The 25,100-nt window shown below is 42.9% G+C and overlaps 3 protein-coding genes across 5 annotated transcripts; 2 read left to right on the top strand and 1 right to left on the bottom strand.

Moving 5' to 3' along the window:
• The first annotated feature begins 4,964 nt into the window (after window positions 1-4,964).
• fam131c (family with sequence similarity 131 member C) lies at window positions 4,965-12,135 on the top strand. Of its 3 annotated transcripts, XM_077018393.1 has the most exons (8): window positions 4,965-5,215; window positions 6,055-6,224; window positions 7,166-7,236; window positions 8,965-9,035; window positions 9,491-9,581; window positions 10,213-10,434; window positions 10,669-10,767; window positions 11,539-12,135. In XM_077018393.1, the coding sequence occupies exons 2-8, from the start codon at window positions 6,091-6,093 to the stop codon at window positions 11,805-11,807; spliced, it is 957 nt and encodes a 318-aa protein (XP_076874508.1). In that variant the 5' UTR covers window positions 4,965-5,215; window positions 6,055-6,090; the 3' UTR covers window positions 11,808-12,135. The 3 variants fall into 3 exon arrangements, with proteins under 3 accessions (XP_076874508.1, XP_076874511.1, XP_076874510.1); XM_077018396.1 differs by lacking the exon at window positions 6,055-6,224 and having other exon boundaries at window positions 7,116-7,236; XM_077018395.1 differs by lacking the exon at window positions 4,965-5,215 and having other exon boundaries at window positions 6,148-6,224; window positions 7,116-7,236.
• clcnk (chloride channel K) lies at window positions 12,132-20,963 on the bottom strand. Its single transcript, XM_077018392.1, has 22 exons — window positions 20,905-20,963; window positions 19,843-20,265; window positions 19,473-19,632; window positions 19,195-19,326; window positions 18,820-18,948; window positions 18,398-18,537; window positions 18,222-18,299; window positions 18,007-18,082; window positions 17,522-17,647; window positions 17,208-17,292; window positions 16,786-16,887; window positions 16,480-16,564; window positions 16,200-16,361; window positions 15,778-15,847; window positions 15,581-15,682; window positions 15,232-15,448; window positions 14,863-14,996; window positions 14,515-14,585; window positions 14,293-14,373; window positions 14,028-14,114; window positions 13,804-13,853; window positions 12,132-12,766 (listed from the first exon to the last, which is right to left on the bottom strand). Exons 3-21 carry the CDS (start codon window positions 19,627-19,629, stop codon window positions 13,815-13,817), a joined length of 2,073 nt encoding a protein of 690 aa, XP_076874507.1. The 5' UTR covers window positions 19,630-19,632; window positions 19,843-20,265; window positions 20,905-20,963; the 3' UTR covers window positions 12,132-12,766; window positions 13,804-13,814.
• A 1,621-nt stretch (window positions 20,964-22,584) lies between these two features.
• hspb7 (heat shock protein family, member 7 (cardiovascular)) lies at window positions 22,585-24,844 on the top strand. The gene is made up of 3 exons (XM_077018397.1): window positions 22,585-23,038; window positions 24,088-24,221; window positions 24,313-24,844. Exons 1-3 carry the CDS (start codon window positions 22,873-22,875, stop codon window positions 24,484-24,486), a joined length of 474 nt encoding a protein of 157 aa, XP_076874512.1. The 5' UTR covers window positions 22,585-22,872; the 3' UTR covers window positions 24,487-24,844.
• The last annotated feature ends 256 nt before the right edge of the window (window positions 24,845-25,100 follow it).

Below are 25,100 nucleotides of genomic sequence, written 5' to 3'. Positions count from 1 at the left end.
AAGAATGTGTATGAAAGCAATGTGTATATAAATTTAATTTGAGATCTTATTTCAACTCCATCTTTTATTTGAGCTCCATCTCACGGTCGAGCACATGACCCTCTAGGGGGACTCAGCCTGTTAAGTGTTAAGTCGGCCCTGTCTCACCATGTTCCTGCTGAGGTCGTGGTGAGGAGAGCCTTGTGTCTGCAACCCACTCCACTTCATTTATCAACTGCTGCCGAATGATGTAGGTAACAATGTCACTAATGTGTTCTTCAGATAAGGTGGAAATGTCAGGAGAGGAATGTCAATATTTAGGCACAAGAATAGGTAAGCTGGGGAAGCCAACAAAGAAAGGACGTAATATGAATAAAGTCAAACAGGTAGACGGAGCCTGGGAACAAAGTGTGTGCCAGCCTCTTTCTGCCCATTCTGTGTGTGTGTGTGTGACTCTGTTGTGGCTTTTCCTAGTGCCTCTCTCGGGGCCTTAAAAAGGCTCCTATGTGAAGGAGGGGGAGACCCGAAACCAGGCCTGCATTGAGATTTTCCGTCATCTGTTTTTCCGTGCTGGGTGTCTCATGTGGTTAGATGTGTTTCTGTTTGCCCATGGTTAGGACGGCAAGAAAAAGAGTCCGAAAGGCAGCCAGGAGCCCCATTTTCATGTATTAAGGAAGGCATTTTGCACAATGCGTTTGTAAGTACGCGTAAACAGAATTGTATGTGTCTGCTTGCAGTTTTAATGTCTGTGGCTTGTGCGCCATGGACGTCTCCCTGTATGTGTGTTGGGGTGTGTGTTTGCGAGCCCCCTAGGCTTAAACTGCCAGCCACAATAGCATGTGTGGGGACTGCTGGCTCGAGGGCCCTGATCCCTGTACACATGGTTGTGCTTCTGCTGTGGACTGTGTGGGGCCCGTGGCTTTCATTTTTCAGGTTTCCTCTGTCTTTTTAGTGGTTTTGAAAATTGCCCTGCTCTTAAAGAACCTCTTACCCCCAGCCCCCCCCCCCCCCACCTCCCCCCCCCCAACACACACATTAAACGTGAACATGCTACTGTTCCTGCATGATTTTGCCTGTGTGCGACATTGCTCATGCATGTAGTTTACATGTAGTCCTCTCTTTTTTCATGTATGCACTGAAAACTAGCAGCATTGTGGAATTTACATCCCGGCTAATTTTAGAGATGGGTTTCTGACCAAAAACACATCCTCCAATTTTGGACTATATTGGTCTTCCTCCTTCAGTTTTTCTCACTCTCTCTTCTCACGTTTCTTTCTTTCCCAGCCTGTTCTTTGGTATAGTTGCATAGTCCCTCCCTCTCTCTCTCTCTCTCTCTCTCTCTCTCTCTCTCTCTCTCTCTCTCTCGTTTCACAGTACTCCCCTTTGTGTTGATGTATTTCTCTTTCTGTAAGGCTTTCACTATCATGGTTTGCAATGTAACAAAATCACAGAAATGTATTAAGTCTCATGTGTACAAATACCCTTTCATTTTCCTCTGATTTATTACATCGAACCAGGAAATATAGTATGTCTCTGAAAGAAGCAAATGAAACTTCTTTCATACTTTCACTTCTTCTTTTCTGAAGATATTTTAAGACAACTTTTTCTATATAAGCACCACTTGATATATTTCACAGCCAATTCCATGTTAGCGTTTCCAATCTGCCATTGGCCCAATTTCAAATTTCTCTTGCTCTATTAGCGAGGGATATCTGTTCGTTTTTCCTAATGCATGTTAGCTGGGTTTAATTAACGTAACATGCAGCACTGTAACCTGTGTGCCAAAGTAATGAGAATATGCTTGTGTTCAGACTTGATTCTATCTTTATTCATATTTCTCCATACGATACTATTACACTTTTTTTTCTATAGTATTTCTCTCTGGTCTTGATTTTCTTGTGCCTGAGAAATGAAACAGTGTGACAGTCTTTTCAAACTTTATCAGTTCTCTAACATGCACTGCAGCTCCCCCCCCCCCCCCCCACCCCCCTCCGTTCCTGCTGTCGACATGTGTTCCTGGGGCCATTAATCGTTCCTGCCTTTGCAATTTGAACCCCCAGCAGATAATTATAGTAATTAAACCAATTAGGCAGCATATGGAAAGAGGGTCTGTCTGCCCCCGAGGCTATCGAGGTCTGGTAGTCATCCCATGCATAAGCTACAGCTGAGGTGGTCCCACTCTGGTACTGTTTTAAGAAAGGGCCGAGGAAATTGCTCCAACCCAATTTCAGATTAATGCAATTTCCTCTTAGTCGAGCCTTTGGATATGTTTGTGCACTCCAGGCCTTAAATACCAGCCCGTGCTTTGTGAAGCGCTCATAGCACGAACTGTTTGTGTGATCAGACGGTGCTGGACGGCCTGAGGGCATTCACCCTGCTGAACAAACCGATCGGAAATCAGAGGAAACAATGTGAATGGGGAGGAAAGAGTGTGAAAACATACGGAGAATATGAACCATGACATCGGCACTTCACCGTGACTGATATTTCATCTATGACCTTCATCACTCCAGGACCCTTGAGAGTCTGTGTGACACTCAATTATTTATCTGTTAAAAGGATGTTGAATATGCACCAGTGGTGATAGTTCTTACCACAAATGTGCAGAAATCCATTAACATGTTTGTACCTCATTCTTTACTTCCCCTTTAAAGATTCTCCATGTGTTATTTTGCATCCTCAAATTAAAAGTTGCTCTTGCAACTTAAAATACATCTGGGCCCCTTCTGGCCCTGTGGCACTGTGATGTTCCGTTTGAAGTTGGAATTGTGATAGTGTTACTATACCTCTTGTCCGTATGCCAACAAAACACTAGAAGGTTTTCCTTATGTCAGTAGAAAGTAGGTTATATAGCGAAGAATATCTCATGTACGTTTGGTCTCTCCCACACCAGGAATTAAAGGGATTGACTATTGTCTCGTTGCTTTTCTGTGTTGGGCAAGTGTGTGCTTGCACTGGTCTAAAGCTCTAACTGGCAGTGGTTTCCATGAGAAGATACGACTGGAAACAGACTTTATTCTTAGCCAGTTTTTTTTCTGAAGGAATGCTGAGTGCCACCTATACAGACACACGACAGGGTCTCTGGCCAGCTAGGTGACAGAAGGTTAGAGTCAGGAGGTGTGAACGTAGCGAGTAAAGCAATGTTGAGAACCTGCTGGGGTGTTTTTGTTTGTTTGTTTGTTTGTTTGTGATGAGGGAACGAAGACAAAGTGAGCACATAAAAGCAAGCAGGCACATCAGAACATAAGTGTCATGGTTGATAAGGGACTATGAAAGAAGAATATGGTGGATAAATTGGACAGAATACTAGGCACTTGAGTACCTCAGGCAGGGAGCTACAGATTGAGAAATCCCCCGGCAGTTTATACTCCGAGCCGATGATGGATTTGTGAGGCATGTGTCAGACGTGTGGGAACACGATGGTTGAGAGGACCATGGAGCTCACGTCAGCGCCTGCAGTATTCATAAATGTGACTTCCCAGTGGTCCAGTAATCCTTGCATCCATATCTTTTTTTTTCTGGAGTGACCTCAAACCACCAGACCATTGTTCTTTGAAATAATAGCAAAAACGTTGGTCAAGCAGTATAGCTGTAGACAGCACGCAGGATGACATCTGCAGATGTCCATCAGCTGTTTCTTCTTTTATGAATTTATGGCAACAGTTTTAGTCTCCCTCCCCAGCCAGCGTGTTCCAGGTAGGCTAAGTAATGTCATCAAGCCCTTTCATGTCTGATTTATTTCACTTGTATGCTTTTCAAAATGTATTCTGTTACCTCCCTTCCAGTCTTCCAAGGGAGAGGTACATCCCCGAATCTGCAAAGTATTTTCTAAGGCCAACTTCATGACAAAGACTTAGAAGGAGGACAAGGCACTGTTTCTTACTAAATGTCCTCTGTACTGATTCTAGATTACTCCATGCGGGAGTTAACCTCCTTTCTTTTACACGGCTGCTGGTTGCCGAACAGTGTTTACAACTGCCTCTCCAGGGTAATAACCACTGACACGCTCTTTAAAGTGGATTATTGCCTTAGTTGTTTTATTTATGGTGAGAGGAAAAATGTAAACTGAGTGGAGACGGAGAGGAGAGGAACTCTCCAAGCCAGAGACCTCCGAAGTGTCTATGGAACAATGTCCACAAATAAAGTTACATGGCTTTTGAATGTGTTTGCTTCTGTTTGAGATTTTGTTGATTACATAGTGTGGGTTGGAGAAAAAAATGTGCCATTATTCCAGAGGAAATAGTTCAATCACAGAATTTATGGAATAGGCAAAACTATTTGTTATTAACCTGGCCAGGCTAAATGAAGTTAACCCAATGTTCGGGGTCAGAAAACCAGTCTAAATTAAGCAGGACTAATGTCCTTGAGGCATAGACCTCACTGTGGTTTACCAGGCTGTATAATGTTAATGCATAATAACCCATAACAACCACGACTGTTCTGACCTGTGCACCAGGGCAGGAGCAGAATGGATTTGCCCACCATTTTGGAAAAACATTTTGGAGTGACTCCATAAAGAAGTCTCATTTTCTGCCCTTGGGAATTATCCATGGGGTTCTACTGCAGTTAGAAAATAAAGAATACACCACATGTTAATCATTTTATACGTTATAACGATTTTTTGTGATCTTGTACTAACACTTGTCTGACACAACATAACATTAATAACTATGTCCAGCTGTAAACGTGCATTAAAAAAGAAAGGTAATGAGTGATTGCAGAAGATAAAACAAGAAGGTTGTTTTCATTACAGAGCCCACCATGAGCGACGAGGGTCTGAAATTAGTGTGATGAATCACATCAGCTGGGATGATGTGTATCCTACGTGTTCATGCATACACAATTACAAAGCTGTAGCTGTGTAGCTATTCTCCTCTAATTACTGCTCACACTATTCCATCAGTTACATCTCATGTGAGATCAAGCGGGCAAGTTCCCAGTCACAGTCCAAACCCCCATGAAATCCCACGAACACTTCTCTTAAGCTGGGCGTACACTGTGCGATTTTTGGCCCATTTTCAGCCGATTTTTCACTCGTGCGACTATTTTTGCGATCGGGCCGAGTTTCGGCTCAATCGCGTGTCGTGCATCGTATAGTTTACACAGGTAAACGAGGAGCGATTCACACCTCACGACCAACTCCCGATCAGAAATCGCAGCGTCGCAAGAATATCAAACATGTTTGAAATTCAAATCGCTCCTCGTGAGATCGCATGAGAGCGTCGGGTCGTATAGTGTGAGTATATGAATCGTGAGCTGTGAACTTTAAAACCCTGCGATTTAGTCGTACAGTTTGAGCTGGAGCTGAGTACACGATTTAAAATGTACAGTGTACGCCCAGCTTTATACTCTGGAAGCCGCCGTAAGACGTAGTGGTGTAACAGGGGGACGTGGCGTATCTTTTAAGATGTTAAATGAAGACGTCGCCTCTTCGTTGCTCCCCGCCCTGCTCTTATGATCTCTTTTAGTGCTGATATGGCTTCTGCAGTTACACATTCCTGTGGCGTTACTGTATCTGCTGAGGTGCATAATTTTTCAATTCAGTATGGTCTCCACGTCTGCTCTTATTCACGTTTCCGTCCTTATGCATGAAGAGATATGGTGTGTGTCAGCGTCAATGAATCAAAAGCTATATGCAATGCATATTATGCATATTAGCTTAAATGTTGTTCGTAATTCTGCTGTACCACATCCGCCCGTGACAACGAAATATATTAATAATATATAATATTAATGTTAATAATAAATTTGTCTGTTAATGATTGTGTGTGAATGTGACGGTGAAGGAATGAGTGACATTAAATAAATGACGTTTTAGCACCTACATGCTAAAACATCAGTCACCCAGGATATATATATAAAAAATTGCCTACATAAACACAAAAAAATGCACACACCGAAAGAGAGAGAGAGAGAGAGAGAGAGAGAGAGAGAGAGAGAGAGCGCACATCCAAACCAACTTTCTTGTTGTACTGATGAATGTATATGTACAAAGTAAGAAGTAATCAATGTGTTTATTTACCAAAGCTAATCAATGTTTTATACATGTCACTGTCCATCTCTTGGGTGTTGTAGAGGAGCTGGGGAGCCTTGAACCTCGGGGATGTTGCTATGGGAACAGGGTTTCCCCAGTCGCGAGAACTGTGGTGTCACAGGAACATGCTGGAGTTATGTTTGTTTTCAGGATTAGGCCAAAGTCTGAGACAAGATGAAAACTCTTTTTATCAAATAACAGGTTCAGGCAAGTACGTGGTTTTCGTCATACATAAAGTTGTGAAATTTACCAAGTTAAGAGATGTCATTTGTATTTGTATTATTGTAACCAGCAATGAACGCTAAGCCTTTTATCCCGCCTTATTATGAGCTATGGGCTGTAAAACACTGACACGGAGCCTGGTTCCTGGCACTAGAGGGCAGCAGAGAGCTATATCTCAATCCTTACAGTGTTAAGACTGTTCTATACAGTTTGCTTTGTGTAGGCTATTAATTTAGATACACTTTTGTTATCGTGTTCGTGTGCATACTGATAGTGGGCTAAATTACCATTTAAGTTATATGCATTAATATTAAAACCCTGAGGTCAAAAGGTCCCAACATTTATTTTATTCTAGAGAAAACATTGCATCTTGCTGCATTAATAGCAACTCCTGTTCGTGTCTGCCTAACATATGCAGCTCTCCACACTCCTCTTCCTTCTCCTTCATGTTTGCACAGTGTGTGGAAAAAGGTTACAACTGTCAGCATGCAAAGGGTGTGGAGGTTTGGGGGGGTGGGTGACGAGTGAAAGGGAGGGACACTAAAAAGAGCAGGCAGCTTGTGCTCGTGGTTTTCTTCTTTTATACACCTCTCTCTCTCTCTCTCTCTCTCTCTCTCTCTGTCCCTCTCTCTCTCACGCGCGCGCGCGCGCACACACACACACACACACACACGCCCCCTACTCTTTTAGCTTCCCAGATGGCAGGAAGTGCTTCACAACATCAGACAGACATCAAGTTTTTTGCTTGCTTCTCTTTGAAAATTTCCTTCAGATTTTCCTGCTTTTGCTAATCTAAGTTTTTTTGCCCTTATCAGACCCCCATCTCTCTCTCTCTCCCTCTCCCTCTTTCTCTCTCTCCCTCCCTCCCTCTCTGTCTCAGTCTCTATTTTTCTCTCATCCCTAATCTTTCCACTGTCTCCCCTTCTCCAGTCAGTATGGTGAACAGATAACTGCTTGGCTGGTGGTCAACATGGGCGCCTGCCTTCGCAAAGGTCACCAAGGTCAGTTTTGATTACTGTCTTTCTCATAATGTTTTCAAAGTTGATGATACTGCTGGCATAGTTGTCTATCAATCTGTTTCTGTCCGTTTGTTCTTCTAACTTTATAGTTCTTGTGCTTAATGAAAGGTTTAAAATGATGTTTGTCCATCTGTTTGTATCCACAAGTTGACGTAGCAGTCTTGTGTGTCTTGTGCTCAGTGAAACTGTTTTCACGAGGAACTCATCTTGGATACTTTTTAAACTGCATATTCTTTCCAAATGAATTAAGGTAAAGTGATAATGCATATTGGACAAAGTACATCATTAGATATTAAAGTCAAACAGAGATACTAGAATGGCAGACTGAATAAAACACTTCAGATTGTCAACAGTCAGGTGCCTCACATTTTTAAATGGAACAGTCATAGCATAATATTTTAGCACAAACTGGGGTAAAAATCATTTTGTGTAATGCCATGTAAATGCTACAGTTGTTTAAGAGGAATTTGTCATACATACAGATAGAAACAAAAATGGCTTTGTGTCTGTAACTCATTTATCTGGTGTGAGTTTAGTTTAATGACAAGGAGGAGATGGGAGGGGTGTGTGTGTGTGTGTGTGTGTGTGTGTGTGTGTGTGTGTGTGTGTGTGTGTGTGGGTGTGTGTGTGTGTGTGTGTGTGTGTGTGTGTGTGTGGGTGTTATGGGGGAGTGTTACAGGGGCTGACGCCATTGTTGCTCTCAGTGCATTTAGAGCCGAACTGCACGGAGGCAGTTATTTTAAAACATCCGTGCGCTATTGTAGCTCCTCTACAGCACGTCCTCCTGTGCTGAAAGATGTCAGTTGCCACTGAAGTACGGCTGGTGCTACGGGTTTAACACGCACAGCGCCTTCTTCCACAGGAGAAGAACATTGCGTTAGCAGACCTCCCGGTGTAGCTGCTTGAAAGTGAGGAGATAACAGCGAAGACCATCTGGATTTCGTGAAAATCCTCCAAAGAGATGAGAGTCAGGGGAGACCAGTTCAGATCCCAAAGGCTAGCCCTCCTCACTGACATATATAACATGATCAGGGCTCCGTCCCCACCTTCCAGTATCATTGAAAGTGTTGACAGGCTTTTGCGGGGGCACATTGTGTCTGACTCTCCCCGGGCCCGTGGTGCACGTGTGTGTGGCAGTGTCATGGGAGCGATTAAGCAGGCTGAGCGCCGATGGTGGCGTGCGGCAGCACTAAACGCCGGGCTCGCCACCGGTGCAGTGTGCAGCGAGGGGAGCCTGGAGCTCTAGACGGGCTGGACGTGAACCACTGCCAAGGTTGTTCAGTGTCCTGGCAGAGGGAGTTTTGGGGGACCCTCTGAGTCAAGATTAGATGGACCTCTCTGCTCCTGAGATTAGATAGACCTCTCTGCTCCTGAGCCAATGAGATTGGGGGGGTAGTGAAGACAATTTGCTCCCGCACAGCGGGGGGGATCCCCCCCGGGATGGGTTGTCAAGACACTTGTCTGTTTCCATGGAAACACAGGAGCAACAGGAGTGATTCCCTTCCATCTGCACAAATGCGCACACACACACACACACACGCACACACACACACACACACACACACACACACACACACACACACACACACACACACACACACACACACACACACACACACACACACACACACACACACACACACATATGCACCTACATATATATATACAGAGGAGGAGACGTGAACCACAGAGGTGTTTGTTTTCGTCTAGAGCATCAAAATGACCAAGAGCACTCCACTGGAGAACCTCATTCGTGGGCAGAAGGACATGCTAATGTCAAGGTGTGACCACGCCTCCACCACAAATATTACATAAGTAAGACATAATAGTATTATAGCACAGATTATAGAGAGTGCAATGCTTATTAGCGGCTGAATTTGTAATTAACTGCTTTGTTCACATTCTGTGTCTTATATCAAGTACTGTCACGTTTCTTCAATGCAAACACTGTTTTCTTCATTCACACACTAATTATCACTTGCTTTTCTTTGCATACTGCTTCACTGTGTGTGTTGCTCTTTACATCTGCTGTGTTGACTGGCTGCATAAGCACTGTCGTGCACTGGTTGTGTAGAGTCTCTGGGTACCGAGTGAGGCAGTATATATAACCGGAGCTTCATATCCGTGCCACCGTAGGGCTGTGTGTGTTTATGGCTGTACGATTCAGATTGAAATTCGTGACGTGCCACACAACACATACTGAACTCTTCTCTCTGTTGTTTTTCCATTCATCTAGGGCAATCATCAGCCTTTCAAGGGCTCTGCAACAGCTACAAAAAGCAGCAGTGGCTATAACATTGGGGAGCTTGCTACATCCTCCTTGATGGGTGAGATGCACGCAGTGCATGGAGATTCAATCTGCCTGCATGACTGTTTGGGTTTCATTCTAAATCATTCATATAAATTGGATGGCCACGCTGTCTCCCCACACGGCTGATAATGTAATCTCCCGCAAATTTCACTTTATTCATGAAAACAATTCCTCTGTTTCTCTCTCCCTCTATGTCTCTTTCTCTCAGTTTTATGCTCCCCTTCACTATCTTTTTGTTTGACTTTTCTCGTCTGTAAGTTAATTACATTGACTAAAATTGTTTCGGATATTTTTCCATTGAAAGCTTCTTTAATCCAGACAGTTTAATTAAAAAGTCAATCCCAAATCCATGAATATATTAGAGTTCAGGGCAAGCTTGGTATGGCTAAAAGGTTCATTTTTGGGTAATGAGTTATTTGAAGAATTAGCTTTCATTAAAATGAATAAAAGAAAGACATAAAAATAAACATATGTAAGGTATAGGTAATAAATTATTGTAATATTGTCACTAGATCCAGAGATTTTTGTACAAGTTTACTTACAAATGCCTTGCACACATGTCTCGCTCATGTCACTTTAATGACTCATTTATCTCCCCTCATGTATCTCATTAGCACATGTATTTTTTCGCCCTCCTGCCCCCCCAGGCCTAGTGGCCACTATCAAGGAGCACATCACCAAGCCCACGGCCATGGCGCAGGGTCGGGTGGCCCACCTCATCGAGTGGAAGGGCTGGGGTGGGGAGACGGCGGCGGCGGCAGCCGGCGGTGGCTGGAGCGGATGGGGAGGTGCAGGGGCCACACTGCAGGAGCACGAGCAGCTCTACTCCCACCTGACCGACGAGCTCAAGGAGGCACGCTTTGCCGCAGGTGTGCCCGCCCACGCGGACCTTTCTTGGCTCAGCGGCGGGGACCTAGAAAGCATCTTAGAGCAACAGGGCCTCCACAGCTGTGCTTCTCCCCACGTGGAGCTTGCCTGTTAACTTTCAGGGACAGAGGTCATTGAGAAAAGAAACTGTGAAGTGCGGAGATGAAAGATGTTCTGGCCTGGTGCCGGCGTCTGGTTTTAATCTGTTCTCAAGGAGACCTCTTTTTCGCTCTCAGGGGTAGCTGAGCAGTTTGCCTTGGCCGAGGCAGCTCTGAACGTGTGGCCTTCACAAGACATTGCAGATCAAGCCACAACCAGCACAGCCCCATTACAAGGTAACAGCATGTAATGCCTCACTGCATTACTGTGTGCTGTACACTTCATCAACAACAACTTCATACGGCATCTGTCAACATGGAAAGCCCTCTGCCCTCAGCACAGACATTAATTTTGCTGTGAGGTTCTTGTAAATATGGGCGCCCTTTTCTGTACATACAACTGACCTCATGTTAATGGTTGATGGATGCTTGTGCTTTCCTCGTCTAGCCTCTCTGGACCACAGGACTTAGCATAATGCGATCACCACATGACAATAATGATGGTAGCCCTTGTGGGGTAATTAGATGGAGGATTGGGGGGAAATATGGCCTGTTAAAGCAGATGGAGCCACATCACAACATCCTGTTCAGTTACTGAGTGATCTGCTGCTTGAACAAAGGGATAAATGAGCAAAATCTTCCTGAAAAATCATATGAACTCCAGCAGGATGGTGACTCACAGGCATATAGTGCGTCTGGGGCTAATGGGCTTTTTCTCCAAGTTCCACCTCAGAGGAAGAGTTTATATTATATATATAATATATAATATATATATATATAATGCTATTATAATGTGTTTCTGTAGTCCGTGGATGAACCAGCAAAGAGTCTTGAGCACCCCAGACTTGAAGATAGCTGGAGGACTCACTCACCCCTTTGTATTGTTAGTCTGCTGGTGAATCCTGGCTGAAGCTTTTTGTTTTTCAAACATTATGTGTATTTTGACAGTATATTATTTTGTCCTTGTTTTTCCTTGAGTCAGGATTAAACTGAACAATCTTTCCACAGGCCAAGATGGTCTCTACCTGTCTCAGATTCTCATGGGTGGAGGGTGCCTGGGTATCCGGCAGCCCCTGTACAGCCTACACGTGGAGGCGACTTCTGACGCTTCTTCTCTGACACCCACCCAGACTCCTTTGGCCTACGTCCCCAACAGTGTGTGTTGTCAGCCAGAGTCGCAGGACCCCCTGCAGGACAAGAGGACTTCACTAGCCGATGGCTCAGTGCAACATGCAGACAGCAGCTCCCTGTCTGAGGATGAGGTGTTTTATAACTGACGTCGTCACTGCTCCAGGATTTATAGAATTAAAAAGGACTTGGGATATGTTTGAGTAATTTTAATGAAGTGATGTCTAAGTAGGATTTTGAGTTGTGCGATGCGTTTACCTGTATGGGAGAGTGAATACCAAGGTACCTGATGGACATGTGTGAAGAGGCTATTGCCTTACTTAGATTACTCTATTACTCAGATACTCTATTACTCAGATTACTCTATTACTCAGATGGACATGTGTGGAATTAAGTCCCCTTGCCAACTTTTCAGGTGATATTTTTGATGCAAGAGTGAGTTTATTTAAACATTAACAATGAGATTACTCTGCTTTATTTTCATGGTAAAAAAAAAAAAGGTTATCGTGAAGGCGACGTCCATGATCTTCTCACACTTTGAATCCTTGCAGCTCTTTGTAAATAGCTACGCACTTTTAGATGGAACTCCTCCCCATCTAAAAGCAGATCTCTGTCAGGGTTTTCCAGCTGGAGATGATGTGGAAATAAAAAAAAGAATTGTTCTCTTTAAGCCAGACACCATTCAGACATGATTGTGAGATTCACAGAAGAAAATCTCAACAAGAAGCCAGAAAAGACTTGTGAGCGTGGCTATCAGAAGTTGAAGGCAATTTTGGCTTTAGTGCAGAATTCAGACCCATTACTTCAAATCTTTCATGGAGTTTTAAAACTTGCTTCTGTGTTCCCATTAAGCTTCCCTGTATAAAACCTTCGCCATATAATAATAATAATTCCTAGCCTATTTGCCATTGTGATGAATTCAGAACCATATGTCTATTCAGACCTTTTCGTAAAAGGAGCTGACGTTCACAGACACCCCAAAACAAGAAATGCAGCATAACGGCCAACAATCCACAGAGAAGACATTGATTTGTCTCCTACCTCTCTGTGATGAGTCTTTATTCACAGCACACGGCTCGGAAGAGGAATGAGGCGAGAAACATGCAGACTAGTGAAAAGGAAAACATGACCGTGAAGGAAGAATAAAGGTGATTAAAGTGTGTGTACGTATTGGGGAGTGCACGTGGGGATACAGAGATGGGAAGAGAAAAAGAAAGGGAGACACATGACAAAAGAGGAGTGATTTGGCGTTATCTGGTTCGAGCGACGCTAATAGAAGTTTATATTGTGTGGAGCGATGCATTGTGTGACGGCTGCTTTTGTCCCACACGCAAAGGCTCTGAATGGGACTTAATTGAGCTGGTGGCTTGAGGGTAATGAACTGAATTGAAATCGTGATGTTAGTAGGATTTTCATTTCAGAAACCAACACATTTTGAAGAGCAAATCACGAGCACATAATGAATCAATAACCAGGAACCAGACATTTGAGCTGTGCGTGAAACGTAAGGAAAAAAATCAGCAGATAAGACAGAATCGGTCATAAAGCATTCAGTTGATAAAGCGTCATTTCTTTTCAGCTACGAGCTAATTCTGGGTGTGTACAACACTGAGCCTAACCCTGGCGATAAATGCTTTTTCTAGAACATTGTTATGTGATTCGGTTTTCGTTGTAGCACGAATAAGTCGCTATTCGTTCAGTCAAACAAATCGATGTCATCGTTTCGTTACGTTAGGCAGAAGCGCGCTCACGGTGCGCGCGTGACTGGTGCTGAAGGGCTGCTTCATCTAATTACCCCCCCCCCCCCCCCCCCCCCCATCTCCCCCGCTCAGCCCGGGTACGCGTGGGTGATTTTAATAAATCTTTATCACTGGACCTGCCCTCAGGCCTATAAACAGGAGACAGTGAACCTCCTTAGTCACGAAGACAAATACAGCTACTACGGTTTCGGTTCCAGGAAGCGCACTGCTAGCTACTAAAAATCTCCTCAGATAAGAATATTTGCATACAGGTAATTATCACTAGATGTAAGGATGAGGATGAGTGCAAATTACTATTTGATGATTAGATGACACAATTTCGCAATCAGTCATGATTAACACAAAATGATGCACTAGACTATGCATATGAATAGAATTTATTTACCAAAGCACTTTTCAGACTTCTTTGGCCAATGCTTCAATCGTTTTCTTCATCTGGAAGAAATACATAATGTGAATTACGTACGTCTTTATGAGCTGTGATTTGTGCGCTGCTAACTGCAGTATAATGTAGAGGGGGAAGAGAGAGAGAGAGAGAGAGTGTGTGTGTGTGTGTGTGCGTGTGTGTGTGTGTGCATGTGTGTTCTTGCACTAGACTGAGCTCATCACCTCATTCCATGTGATGACACCACAGAACTTGCCCTTCTCAGTGACAAACAGGTGCTGCTCCCTCACAACACTCATGATACAGTGAGCCTGGCAGGATCACACACACACACACACACACACACACACACACACACACACACACACACACACACACACACACACACACACACAAAATTATCAGATAGCAAAAGCATAAAAAGGTGCACATACACACACATTCTCAACCATCTGTGTGCTAAACTACATCTGTAGCCAGACACACTACCTGCCTCACTGTAGTTTCTGTAGAAAGTTGCAGTCTAACTGGTTGAATGGGGCATGTGTCCTCCAGGCTTTTACAAGAAACCTATAAGGAAACTGTCATATTTCTGCAAGCCATTTTCATTTCATCATGGGCATCTCATCATTCACTCTTTTTAAGTCTGTTAAAAATCTCAACAACACATTTCATCATCAGCACGATTCAGTCCAGCTGTGTTAAATTTACCTGATTTTGGTTTTCAAGTAAGAAGGCCTGGAGGTGTTCTCTAGTGACCGTTCCCAGGAGAGTGGGGGAGTCTGGTGGGGGGGGAGAGCAGGTGACTGCAGGTGATAAGCCCAACCTTGGCTCCATTAGTCAAACTCAATTTCCCCCATGGGTAATGGAACTTTCACTGTGCCTCTGTTGCCACATTATCTTGTGAGTGCTGTCTTGATGGCTGCCAGTGCTGTCTGTCCTGTTTGGCCTTCTGGCCATTTCTCCCACCTATCCTACTGTGGTGTGCCATGGGCAACGTGCCGTAATGTCACAGGAAAATTACATAAATGTGAAGGATGAAGGATTTGTCAGACTCACCGAGAGTGTCCACCACGGGGAGGTCGGTCTCCGTGCTACACTCAAGGATTTGCTTCACTCTCGGTGCTCTCTCTCCCCTCTGGAGCACGCACCCCACGGGCACCACAAACCGGCCAATCGGGATGGAGGACAGCCTGCAGGAGGCCAATCACAAAGCCCAGTAATGTAGTGACAGAAACACCCTTGTTTATATTTATTCATCTCTGTGGAAGTGTGTTTGTTTGTGTGTGTGTGTGTGTGTGAGTGTGTGTGTGTGTGTGTGTGTGTGTGTGTGTGTGTGTGTGTGTGTGACGTGTTTTCCAAAAAAAAAAAACCCCAACATGTAAACTCAAAGACCCAGAGTGAAAAGTCTCTTTGTGAGGTATGCACTTTGGGCAGGCCCTGATTAGAGACGGCAGGTGCGGGAGCTTTTTGATGAGGGATATGCCATCGTAGAAGGACGGCTGATTCCGTGAGCGTGCCAGCGCGTTGGCTATCAGCGTAGCAATCAGAACTGGCATGAGGTGAGTGGACTGACCAGTCATTTCTAGAGCACAGAGGGCAGGCGAGAGTGTGTGGGTAACAGCCCCAGCGAAAGCTCCTGCTCCTACACACACACACACACACACACACACACAAACAAAACCTTTTTTCCCTGAACATCCACAACATTCTGGCACTGTCACAGGCCTGTTGTTGACAGTTCTTCTCAAGTACGATGACAGAATAAAATGTTTACCCACTACAGCGTAGCCCCCTGGATTTATCACACTTGCTGGTGAGATTCCATTTGGGAACAGATAGGCCAGTACCTCACCCAGAAAACGTCCCAAAGCAGCACCTTCAACACAGATCTTATTTTTACCTCAAATCAGGAGACACCATGATAAAATGTTTGGGGTTTTTTGCTTTGTATAAGCACTTCATCTGACTCACCAAAAATAAACACAGGCATGAAGTAGCCAGCAGGCAGAGGTAAGGTACAGGCTAATACCAGCAGCCAAATCTTAGGAAGAGAATATAGAAAAAAGTAAATATGTTAATTATATGCAAACATCTGAAGAATTGACTTTGTGATGGGGAGGGGTCAAGGAATTATACTAGGAAATAACAAACATTATTACAATGTCATTTAGTGATTGCTAACATTTATTATAGCCCACTGAACGAACAGTTCTTTTTAACTGGGTACATACCTAGTTATAAAGAGTAGAATGCAACAAGATTCACTTTAAAATAACTCTAATCAACAGTAAGTTTGCTTCCTGTAAACAAAATTATTTTTATGTATTTTTGAATGTTGGAATGTTCTTAGAAGTGCATTTGCACACATTTTAAATGAAATAACCTTAAATTACCTTAATAAGAATAAAGCATCCAAGAGTTTGAAAAATACTGATTCCAGGTGGATTCCATTCTTGCAAGAAATGATGAGATTCTTGCATTACTGTAGCATTGTGGGAAATGGAGTTCCACTGAATATTCTCTATCAAAGAGAATAGTAGCTGCTTCATTGTGAGCTATAACAGAGAAAGTGAAGTGGATTACGAGATATAAAGCGTTCAATTAAAATTTTAAATCAGTTATGTTCCAGTAATAAAAAGATACGTAGATTTTTTAAAATTCTTGAATCCTAACCTTGGATGCCATAAAAGACCCTGTAAAGTGTGGGAAGGTCACCAACGCCAGGAGAAAAGCCACAACTGCTGAATACAGTGCCTTCCTGAATAAAAACCCCCGTAGTTACTGACCTTGGTCAAATTATGCTTTCTAATATATAGCAAAAAGTTGTGTTATTATCAAGAGCAGCAAGGCATTGGGACAGACCTGACATTTAAAAAATATTTTTATTAAAAGTCATTTGAATTGTATCTGATTTTTTTTTGGGGGGGGGGGGTATCTGTGACACAAAAAGCAATTGAAATTGATCTATGGGCCCCTCACTCTGTTGCTATAAACCTGCTGATGAATTTGCTTGTTTTGACAAAGCGTAGAATCCACCGGTGGCTGAATAAGTAAACACAGCTCACCGCTCCACACAGCAGTCTGTGAGGGGAGAGACAGGGTCAATTAGTTCAGACGAATGAACAATAATCAGCCTAGGAATTAAAGCCAGAGGCATGAGTTGTGAGTCACAGTCAGTTTAGAGACAATTAAAAGACAAGTAAATGACATTGTAGCCATAATCGTGACAAATTATTACGTTATTAGGGCCTGACAATTTCAGTGGCATTGTAAATATGGAGTCTACAAATTCTGTACCTTTTTAACAACAAAATCCCATTTGTTGAAAGCTGGTAAAAAGTAGAAAAAAGGGGCAGTAAAATAAAATGTTTATTAAATAGCAATTTAATATGCCAACTTACCCAAGGAGTGCAAACATCAGTAGTTCAGGGAGTTGGTATGGGAGCTCGTTGGGGAAACTGGTTTTGAACAAGGCTTGCACTGTTTCTGTAGGCACAGGGGGCAGACATGTTTTCTTCTGACTCATATATTACCCCTCCCACTTTTGCCTTTTTTGCATGAAACTGTAATTGTTTAAACCACGTGTCAGTTCAGGGTGCAGATAAATCCAAGCAGAGTTCAACTCATCAATTTGGCCCTCAAATTGAAGTGAGATTGCAGTAGAGGTGCCTGCCATCAGGGGGCGCTGCGAGCAGCAGGGTATTACGGTTCTCACCGTGTTCTCCACTGCACACAGCAAGGAGGCGGAAGGTAAGTGCTCCACAGACTGCAGCAAAGAAACACGGACAGTAGTCTCGAACAGAATAGTGACTACCCATTACTTCTATACTGAAAAGCACTCCTGAGACAGAGAGAGAGAGAGAGAGAGAGAGAGAGAGAGAGAGAGAGAGAGAGAGAGAGAGAGGGAGGAAGTGGAGTGAAGATCAGTTACATGATTGTTAAAAGCCTTGATGCACAGATGATATACAAAATGAGATATGCTAGTTTTGTTAGGTTTCCGGGTGATGCCGTGAGAGTTGGTATAATGGAGTGAGTGACTGTCTCTCCCATGGGGAACTGGTCAGGTGCTCCATACTGTACCCAACAACGGAGCCCAACAAGATTCCTAACACTACATTTTGAAGTTGTAAGCCATTCTGGATCAGAACACCTGCCAACTGCATAAAAAATATAAAATGTAAATGGTGATAGTCAACTGACCACTGATTGGAGCCCCAAAACAGCTAGCCACACCCACTCCTGATGCCACAACAAGCATCTCTCCTTGAGTTCTCCTCTAAGCAGTGGATAGAAACACAAGAGTCATTATCATAATCACCATTTAATTACTGATACAATTATTGTATGAAAAATTGTTTCTGAAAAATTACAGTGGATTAAATGTTATATATGCAAGATATCTGCATGTGGAGTACCTTGTTTTGAGCAGAAGCTGAGACATACAGACGATGTAAGTATGCTCCGACCATATGTGATAGATGAACAAATGGCCCCTTTCATCAGGATATCAGTTGCAAGAGAAGACAGGCACGAGTTAAGAAGACTGATGGGAGGTTGCATAGCAATTGATTAAATATCAAATGTGTCTTACCACTTTTCCCAGGAATACCGTGCTTCCTGCAGATAGTGTACAGATCAGGCCAACAAATTTAGCAAATAAATTAGAGAGGGAGAGGTAGTCTGGCATCTGTACTCCTGATATGATGACCCTCATCTCAGGAAGACCTGACCCTAAGTTGGAGCAGACACGTAAAGACCAGTACCTGGGGACTGGAAGCCTTCCTGCTAAAGCTTCAGTGACATCAGAACTTCACATGCAATCATAGCTTTAGGCCCAATGGAATACTTATGTATGGCAGTTTTAAGGGCAGGTTAAAGTCAGTAAAACTACAGATAAAGGACAGATCAAACTGCTTCAAGACAATGAAGGTGGGGAATTCCTAAAAGGATCAAGTGAAAAGTGAATTATTGTAAAAAAAAAAAAAAAAAAAACTTTTAATTGAGTATTGAGACCTGCAGATTGGGAGCAGATGCTGTGGGAGAAGCTGGTTGAGAGGGCACACATGCAGGCAGGATATAACGTCCAGCACAGGAACTGCAGCAGGACGTTGCCCTCCAGACTATTGTAGAGCCACTGGTGGGCTAGCATAACACAGAGAGGTGAAGTTTCACATTACAAGGGCAATCGCATTACAAGGGCAATCATGTTTGATTTGCACGAGGAGTGACACAGCCTTCATGTCCCACTTGCAAGCCATATATATCTAGGCCATTAGCTGGAGTCAAGCTTGTAGCGTTTGAACCAGTATATCACCTCCATACGTGAAACAGACCGAATGTGCAGGTTACCGCGGGTCAACGGGGTGTGGTGTCACAACGCAGTCTCACCTCGCAGGACCTTGGCCACAATCAGGTCCATAAAGAAGCTCATGAGAGCAGTCAGAACTCCCAGAGCAATGTAGCAGTACCACTCCAGCTCTGCCAGAGAGCGCATAGCTCTCCGAACACCACTCGTAAACCCTGCTTGATGCACAACACAGAAAGAAGAGATGAGACACTGATTTTTTTTTATTACGCTCCTGATAAATGTTCTCAATAAATGTGAATTCACATGTTAGCTTCAATAACAGTTAATTAAACATGAGAAAGGAAGGCGATGACTTCACCTCTGATTTGTGACCTAGCAGACTTCCAAGGTTTCCATTGGCTTTCACTGGAGATGATTAATGTCTCCTGTGTGGACTCTGGCTGTGAACGGGCTTGTAGCATTCCGTGTTGTTCATTTTCATCCGAGCACATAAAGCTCATACAAACACGCTCCATTACCTAAAGATATATTAAGGCAGTGTCAAACAGATTACACCAATAATAATAATAACACACAGAAACAGGAAACCCCTGGGGGTTAATAGACTGTGTGCTTCTATTTTGTATTGTGCATTTTGTATTTTGTGTTGAGATTCTTCAAAGACATGCAGGTTTTTATATAAAAAAAGATCCAGTGGAAACTTCATAAAAGTGTTGAAGAGAGCTTACCTTTACAAGTAGCCAGTTCAGTTCAAAATGCAGAGGACGGATAGTGAGAATTCACAAACTATCGCCACTCCCCTGGGCTGGAAGGAACTGGCTAAATCAGAAAGCGATTTCAACTCTCACTTATTAATGGCACGGCTGTCCTTTCTTGCTATTGCCTCTGGGCTTGCACAAATTTGGAACAAGTGGAGAATCAGCTTGGCTTGATTTGTTTTCTCTTAAATTGGTTCTGATCCTCTGATTGTCATTCGGAGGCATGTTCTCCTAGCATGGTGAAGTTTAATTAGGGTGTAAATAGAGGCTGAGATGTGTCTTCATCACTGGGTGGGTGAACTAGCTCACAGGAAGTGGAGAAAATACAATGACCTTCAGGGAAACCGCCTGTGCACACAGATCCTCAACAGAGCCCAGACTTGACAGGTTCTTCTAAAAGTAAAGGAAGGAACATGAATTGTGGAGCAAAGATCTTTTTTTTAAACTCCTTTCGTGCGTTCTGTGCTGTAAGAGTATGTTTGGACTTTGCAAGGTCAGCACATGAACACTATTCAAATCTCATGCATTGCCCTCTTCTGAAGGTGAAGGCAATCATTACCTCAGACACATATTTCTCTGAACCTTTCCGAGAAAAATCAAAGCAATGTCTTTTTTATACATGCGCTTACCAGGCTACAAGCCTACACGTGGTTATAATTAATACACAAAACAAAACAGATGAAAGAGATGAACCAGATATAATTCCGTACGTCCAATCACACACTCCCATTCTGTTCTCTCTTTTATATTAAGCATCACAATTTGTCTCAAAGTGCTTGAATGGTACCATGATGCACCTGTTTTACTTCTATCATCCTTCTTTGCTCTCTAGCAGCTAATGAAAACCACAAAGAACAAAACCACTAGATGACCAGACAACCCAATGACTGAACAGAAGGCCAAAAGGGAAACTGCAGCTGATTTATATGGTAAAACCAGTACAAGTGTCATTCCCTGTAGCCAAGTCAATCTACAGCAGAGTGTGTGGGTATAGAGGGAGCGTCTGGTGTGCCTGAGACGCCACTATCTCACCACAGTCCATGAACGACGAGCTGCTGCCCTCTGTCAGTCCTCGTCTTTCCTTTATCCCTCGTTCCATGGCCATCTAATTTTTATCTGCATGACTGACACAGCAAATTGGATTTTAGAGTAATTCATCGCTCACACAAATTCATTTTACTGGTACAACCTCTTTTATTTCTTTAACAGCAGAGGTGGGCTTCACTCCGTAGCGACTCTGTGCTTTACTATAATTAGGCCTATAGCTGCAAAATTTTGTACTATAGGCCTTTCTAATCACCAGCTAATGGAACAGTCGAGTGCAGTCTGAGACAGTACTAATCATAGATCATGTAATATGTAGCAACTGACATGCACGGCAACATGTCTCTTCCCCTCTCTGTCTCTGTCTCTTAGCTCACGGGAGTTTGTATAGTTATAAATGAACATTATACACAAATGTATGTGTTAAGATGTCTTGTGTGTTTTGCTGTGAATGTGGCACAGACTGACGTGGAGATTATGCCTGTGTACCTGTGTAGCTGTGTACCTATTCCAGTGGAACAAGCAGTTCATGGAAGGTCATTCAATGACAGTTATGAAGGACAGGCATTATGGAGGCGAGTATCGAGGGGAATTTTTAACTCAGCCTTGCTTCATGCTCTAGTACAAACAGTGCTCTGAGTGATTAAACTATCAACAGCTGCATTCTCGCTTTTTTGGTTGGGGGGGGGGGGGCGGCACTGAAAGGGCAGGACACTGAGCAGAGCAGGCAGTACCCCCCCCCCCCCCCCCCCCCCCCAACCAGAATAGAAACACTTCTGCACACAGCACTGGTGAAACATGCTTTTTGTGTGGTGTGAGTGGGAAGGGTTCGTTGCTGGGCTGTATTTAGATGATTAGTGAAGGACTTTAAAGTTTACTCAGATAGGAGGGAAGCAACTATGGTATGCTACATGACCTGAATTACGTACTCGAAAGGGCACTACAAGTACCCTCCACTTCATGGACAGAGGTCAAAAAATTTTTATATTTCTATAACATTTATACATTTTCCTATGACACATCTCAAAACACGAAGAAACTTTGAAATGAATGATAAAATGGCAATGCAGCAATTGCTGGTGTACACAGTATCTGAAGATATAAATAGATTATTTGTTAAACCAAAAGAAATGGTACCTAATCCCATTTGGTGACGTCACTTATCCTGCGCCTGTACGCTCTCATCAACATTCTTTCCACATTTCAGCAATGCTACCTTTTTCCACTCCTGTTCAAAGTGATGATTGGTAGAATGTCAAGGTCACGCCAAGATCAATACGATATTACATATTTACCGCACAAGAGCCACATTCTGCATAAGAGTTCTCAAGAGACCTAATAATAAATCATAAATAATTGCTCGAGGACAATTTTTGCATATGTCTGTTGACAGGCTGTGAGATATACGAGGAGAGAACACTGAACAGAAGAGAGGTGGAGGATAAATAGTTATTTCAGGGCACAAGTGTTTGAAATGCCAACTACTGACCCTTCCAATTTCTTTGTCAGGGACCCTTTCTCAACCCCAATCCCTCACTGCTCAAAACTTTTCCAACCACAAACCCCCCTCTGTTGTCCCTTGTCACTAGATAAATATAGCACATAGTCATCCTGCAGTTACTCACTTGGTCTTGTATGTACGTAGACAGACAAGGGGGCAAAAAAACATCACAGCTCAAACCCACATTATAAAAGGAAGTTAGACTGAGAACACCCGCAAGCCATAGTGACCTAGGAGTAAGACAGTGACTCAAACTGTAGGAAAGACGTATCTGACCACACTAACCAGAGAGGAGAGCAATGTAGAGAGTGGATACAATATTTCTGACACTGTTTGGATACGACCTGATTAAAGCCAATTCTGCATTTGTCTTTATGTACATTCTGGATCTAAAGCAGACACTCTGAGACTGTGAGCGGACATCGAATTTCTCCCGCTGAACATTCCAAACGCTAATGAGCGTGAACGACTCCTCTGCTTATCGATCGGAGCGCAGTTTCCACCAGACATCTTCCTCTTCCTCTTCATCCTCATCAAACCCATACATGGAGAAGGGCCGTGGAATCTTTGCTGAGGATTTTGGATCTTTCATGTGCCCGAAGGATGCTTTGGGATTTCCAAGTGAGTCTCCTTAATTTCTCATTGGTTCTAGGTAATACTCAACTCAACTCAGCTTTATTTATATAGCACTTTATAAATAGCCAAGGCCATGCCAAAGTGCTGTACATAAGAATACAAACAATTAAAAGAACATAGCACAAGGTATGTAACCACCCGTGAAATAGCATGTTAAGAAATAATACAGTATAAAAACTAGAAAAACATAAAAACCTTTTTAAACCAGATTAAAAGACACATGCTGGGGTAAAATACATTCCCAGATCCATGTTTTCTCCACCCCTTAAAACTGTCTAGCGGAGAAAATCAATATTTGCCGTCTCTCACAGCTCAGGGAACATCTTCGATGTATTGATTATATTGACACCTTTGTTGTATTTTCTCTCATCTCCATGACTACGCTAACACACATTAATTCTGGATGCATTAGCAGCAAAAACAATTCCTTCCGTGGATAATCCACAATATGTTTGAGAGTGTAAAGACTTTGAAAGAAATAATCATGTTTTTTTTTTCCACATAAGCATGCAAATATGCCTGTGCATAAGTCTGTTTGGCTTTCTTTTTCATAAGTAGTAGGTCTGAGATATTTCAGTGAGGTGACTGCAAGGCCAGTGTGCCCTATAATGGAGACAGACACAGGGCTGGAGGACAGGTTAGGACAGGCGTGGAGAATGCATGGGCCACAGCCAAGACTGTGACTTCACCGCTGGAGAATGACACTTGGGAATAGCACTTGGCAGCCTGTTGCTTAGTGACGGAGACACAAAGGAGCAGTCTGGGATACATGCAGTGTGCACGTGTGCTACTGTAGAAGCATATTTATGTGCTGGAATGCTTATGTGCAATTTCGTTGCGCTTTAAAAGTCACGACTAAATAGATTGGAGTGGTCCCTGTGTGGTTACTGCTGAGTAACAATATGAACTAGTCGCCATGTAAGAGGCATAAGTCATGGAAAAAAACAGCAGATTCTGTCTGAACTCCACAGAAACTCAGCAAACCCGAATCATAACCTCCATTGTTTGCTGAGGACAAAATTATGTGATTTCAGATCGGCCTGGGACACCTGGAAACATCAAAACACTGGGAGACACCTATCAGTTCACAGTAGATGTATGTGACTTCTCTCCAGAGGACGTGATCGTTACCACCTCTAACAACCAGATTGAAGTTCGTGCTGAAAAGGTCATTAAAAAATAAACGCTTTCTGCCTGTAATGTTCTGTTGTAATCAAGCTTTTGAATACTTTAACTCATATCTGCCTTCTTTCCAACAGCTTGCTACAGACGGCACAGTAATGAACACTTTTACGCATAAATGCCAACTTCCAGAGGACGTGGATCCTACTTCGGTGACATCATCTTTAGGGGGTGATGGAGTACTCACTATTAAAGCCCGAAGACATCCAGCTAAAATTGAACAGACTTTTCGCACAGAAATAAAAATATAGCACTATGTTTGATTTTTCAAGGTACTGTTCCACCAATTCTGTTTTTCATTTCACATAGTCGATCACAAATCTATTACTTTATGTCTATAGTTCACCATGTTGCTAATTATCAAACATACAATACTAATTTTTTTTAAGTAAACATGAGTAAAATTCAAAGTAATGTATGGACAAAATACATTTCAGCAGTTAAACGTCAAACCGGACTGAGCAGACATGTGTGTCTCTCTGTATATGTATATATATAAAAGCTTTTATATAAAAGCATAATAAAAGCTTATATGGCTTTTAAGCTGTCTTTTTGTTTACGTAAGTGCACTGGTCTTTCTGCTGTTTAAATAAAAGGCGCAAAATGGTGCTTTCTGTGTGGCATATTTCAGGTTTATGAGTCAGTAATCTGGAGTGTGTCTGTCAGTACTGAAAACTGAAAACAAACAGGCTATTTAGGGCTCTCATTTCTCCGTCTGTTAACAGATTGTCATTATTTCAGCTTTCAGCTATCTTTACACATTTCATTGTTTGTGCCGTTCACCAATTTATTATTCAACTGTCGCATTTACAAGTTACAATATTAAAACGCAAACTTAAGATTTTCAAGACTAGAATAATATAGG

This window comes from Brachyhypopomus gauderio, chromosome 10 (assembly GCF_052324685.1).
Source record: "Brachyhypopomus gauderio isolate BG-103 chromosome 10, BGAUD_0.2, whole genome shotgun sequence".
NCBI classification, from domain to species: Eukaryota; Metazoa; Chordata; class Actinopteri; order Gymnotiformes; family Hypopomidae; genus Brachyhypopomus; species Brachyhypopomus gauderio.
The sequence above is the reverse complement of the archived record's forward strand: the minus strand, read 5'-3'. Positions and strand labels throughout refer to the sequence as shown.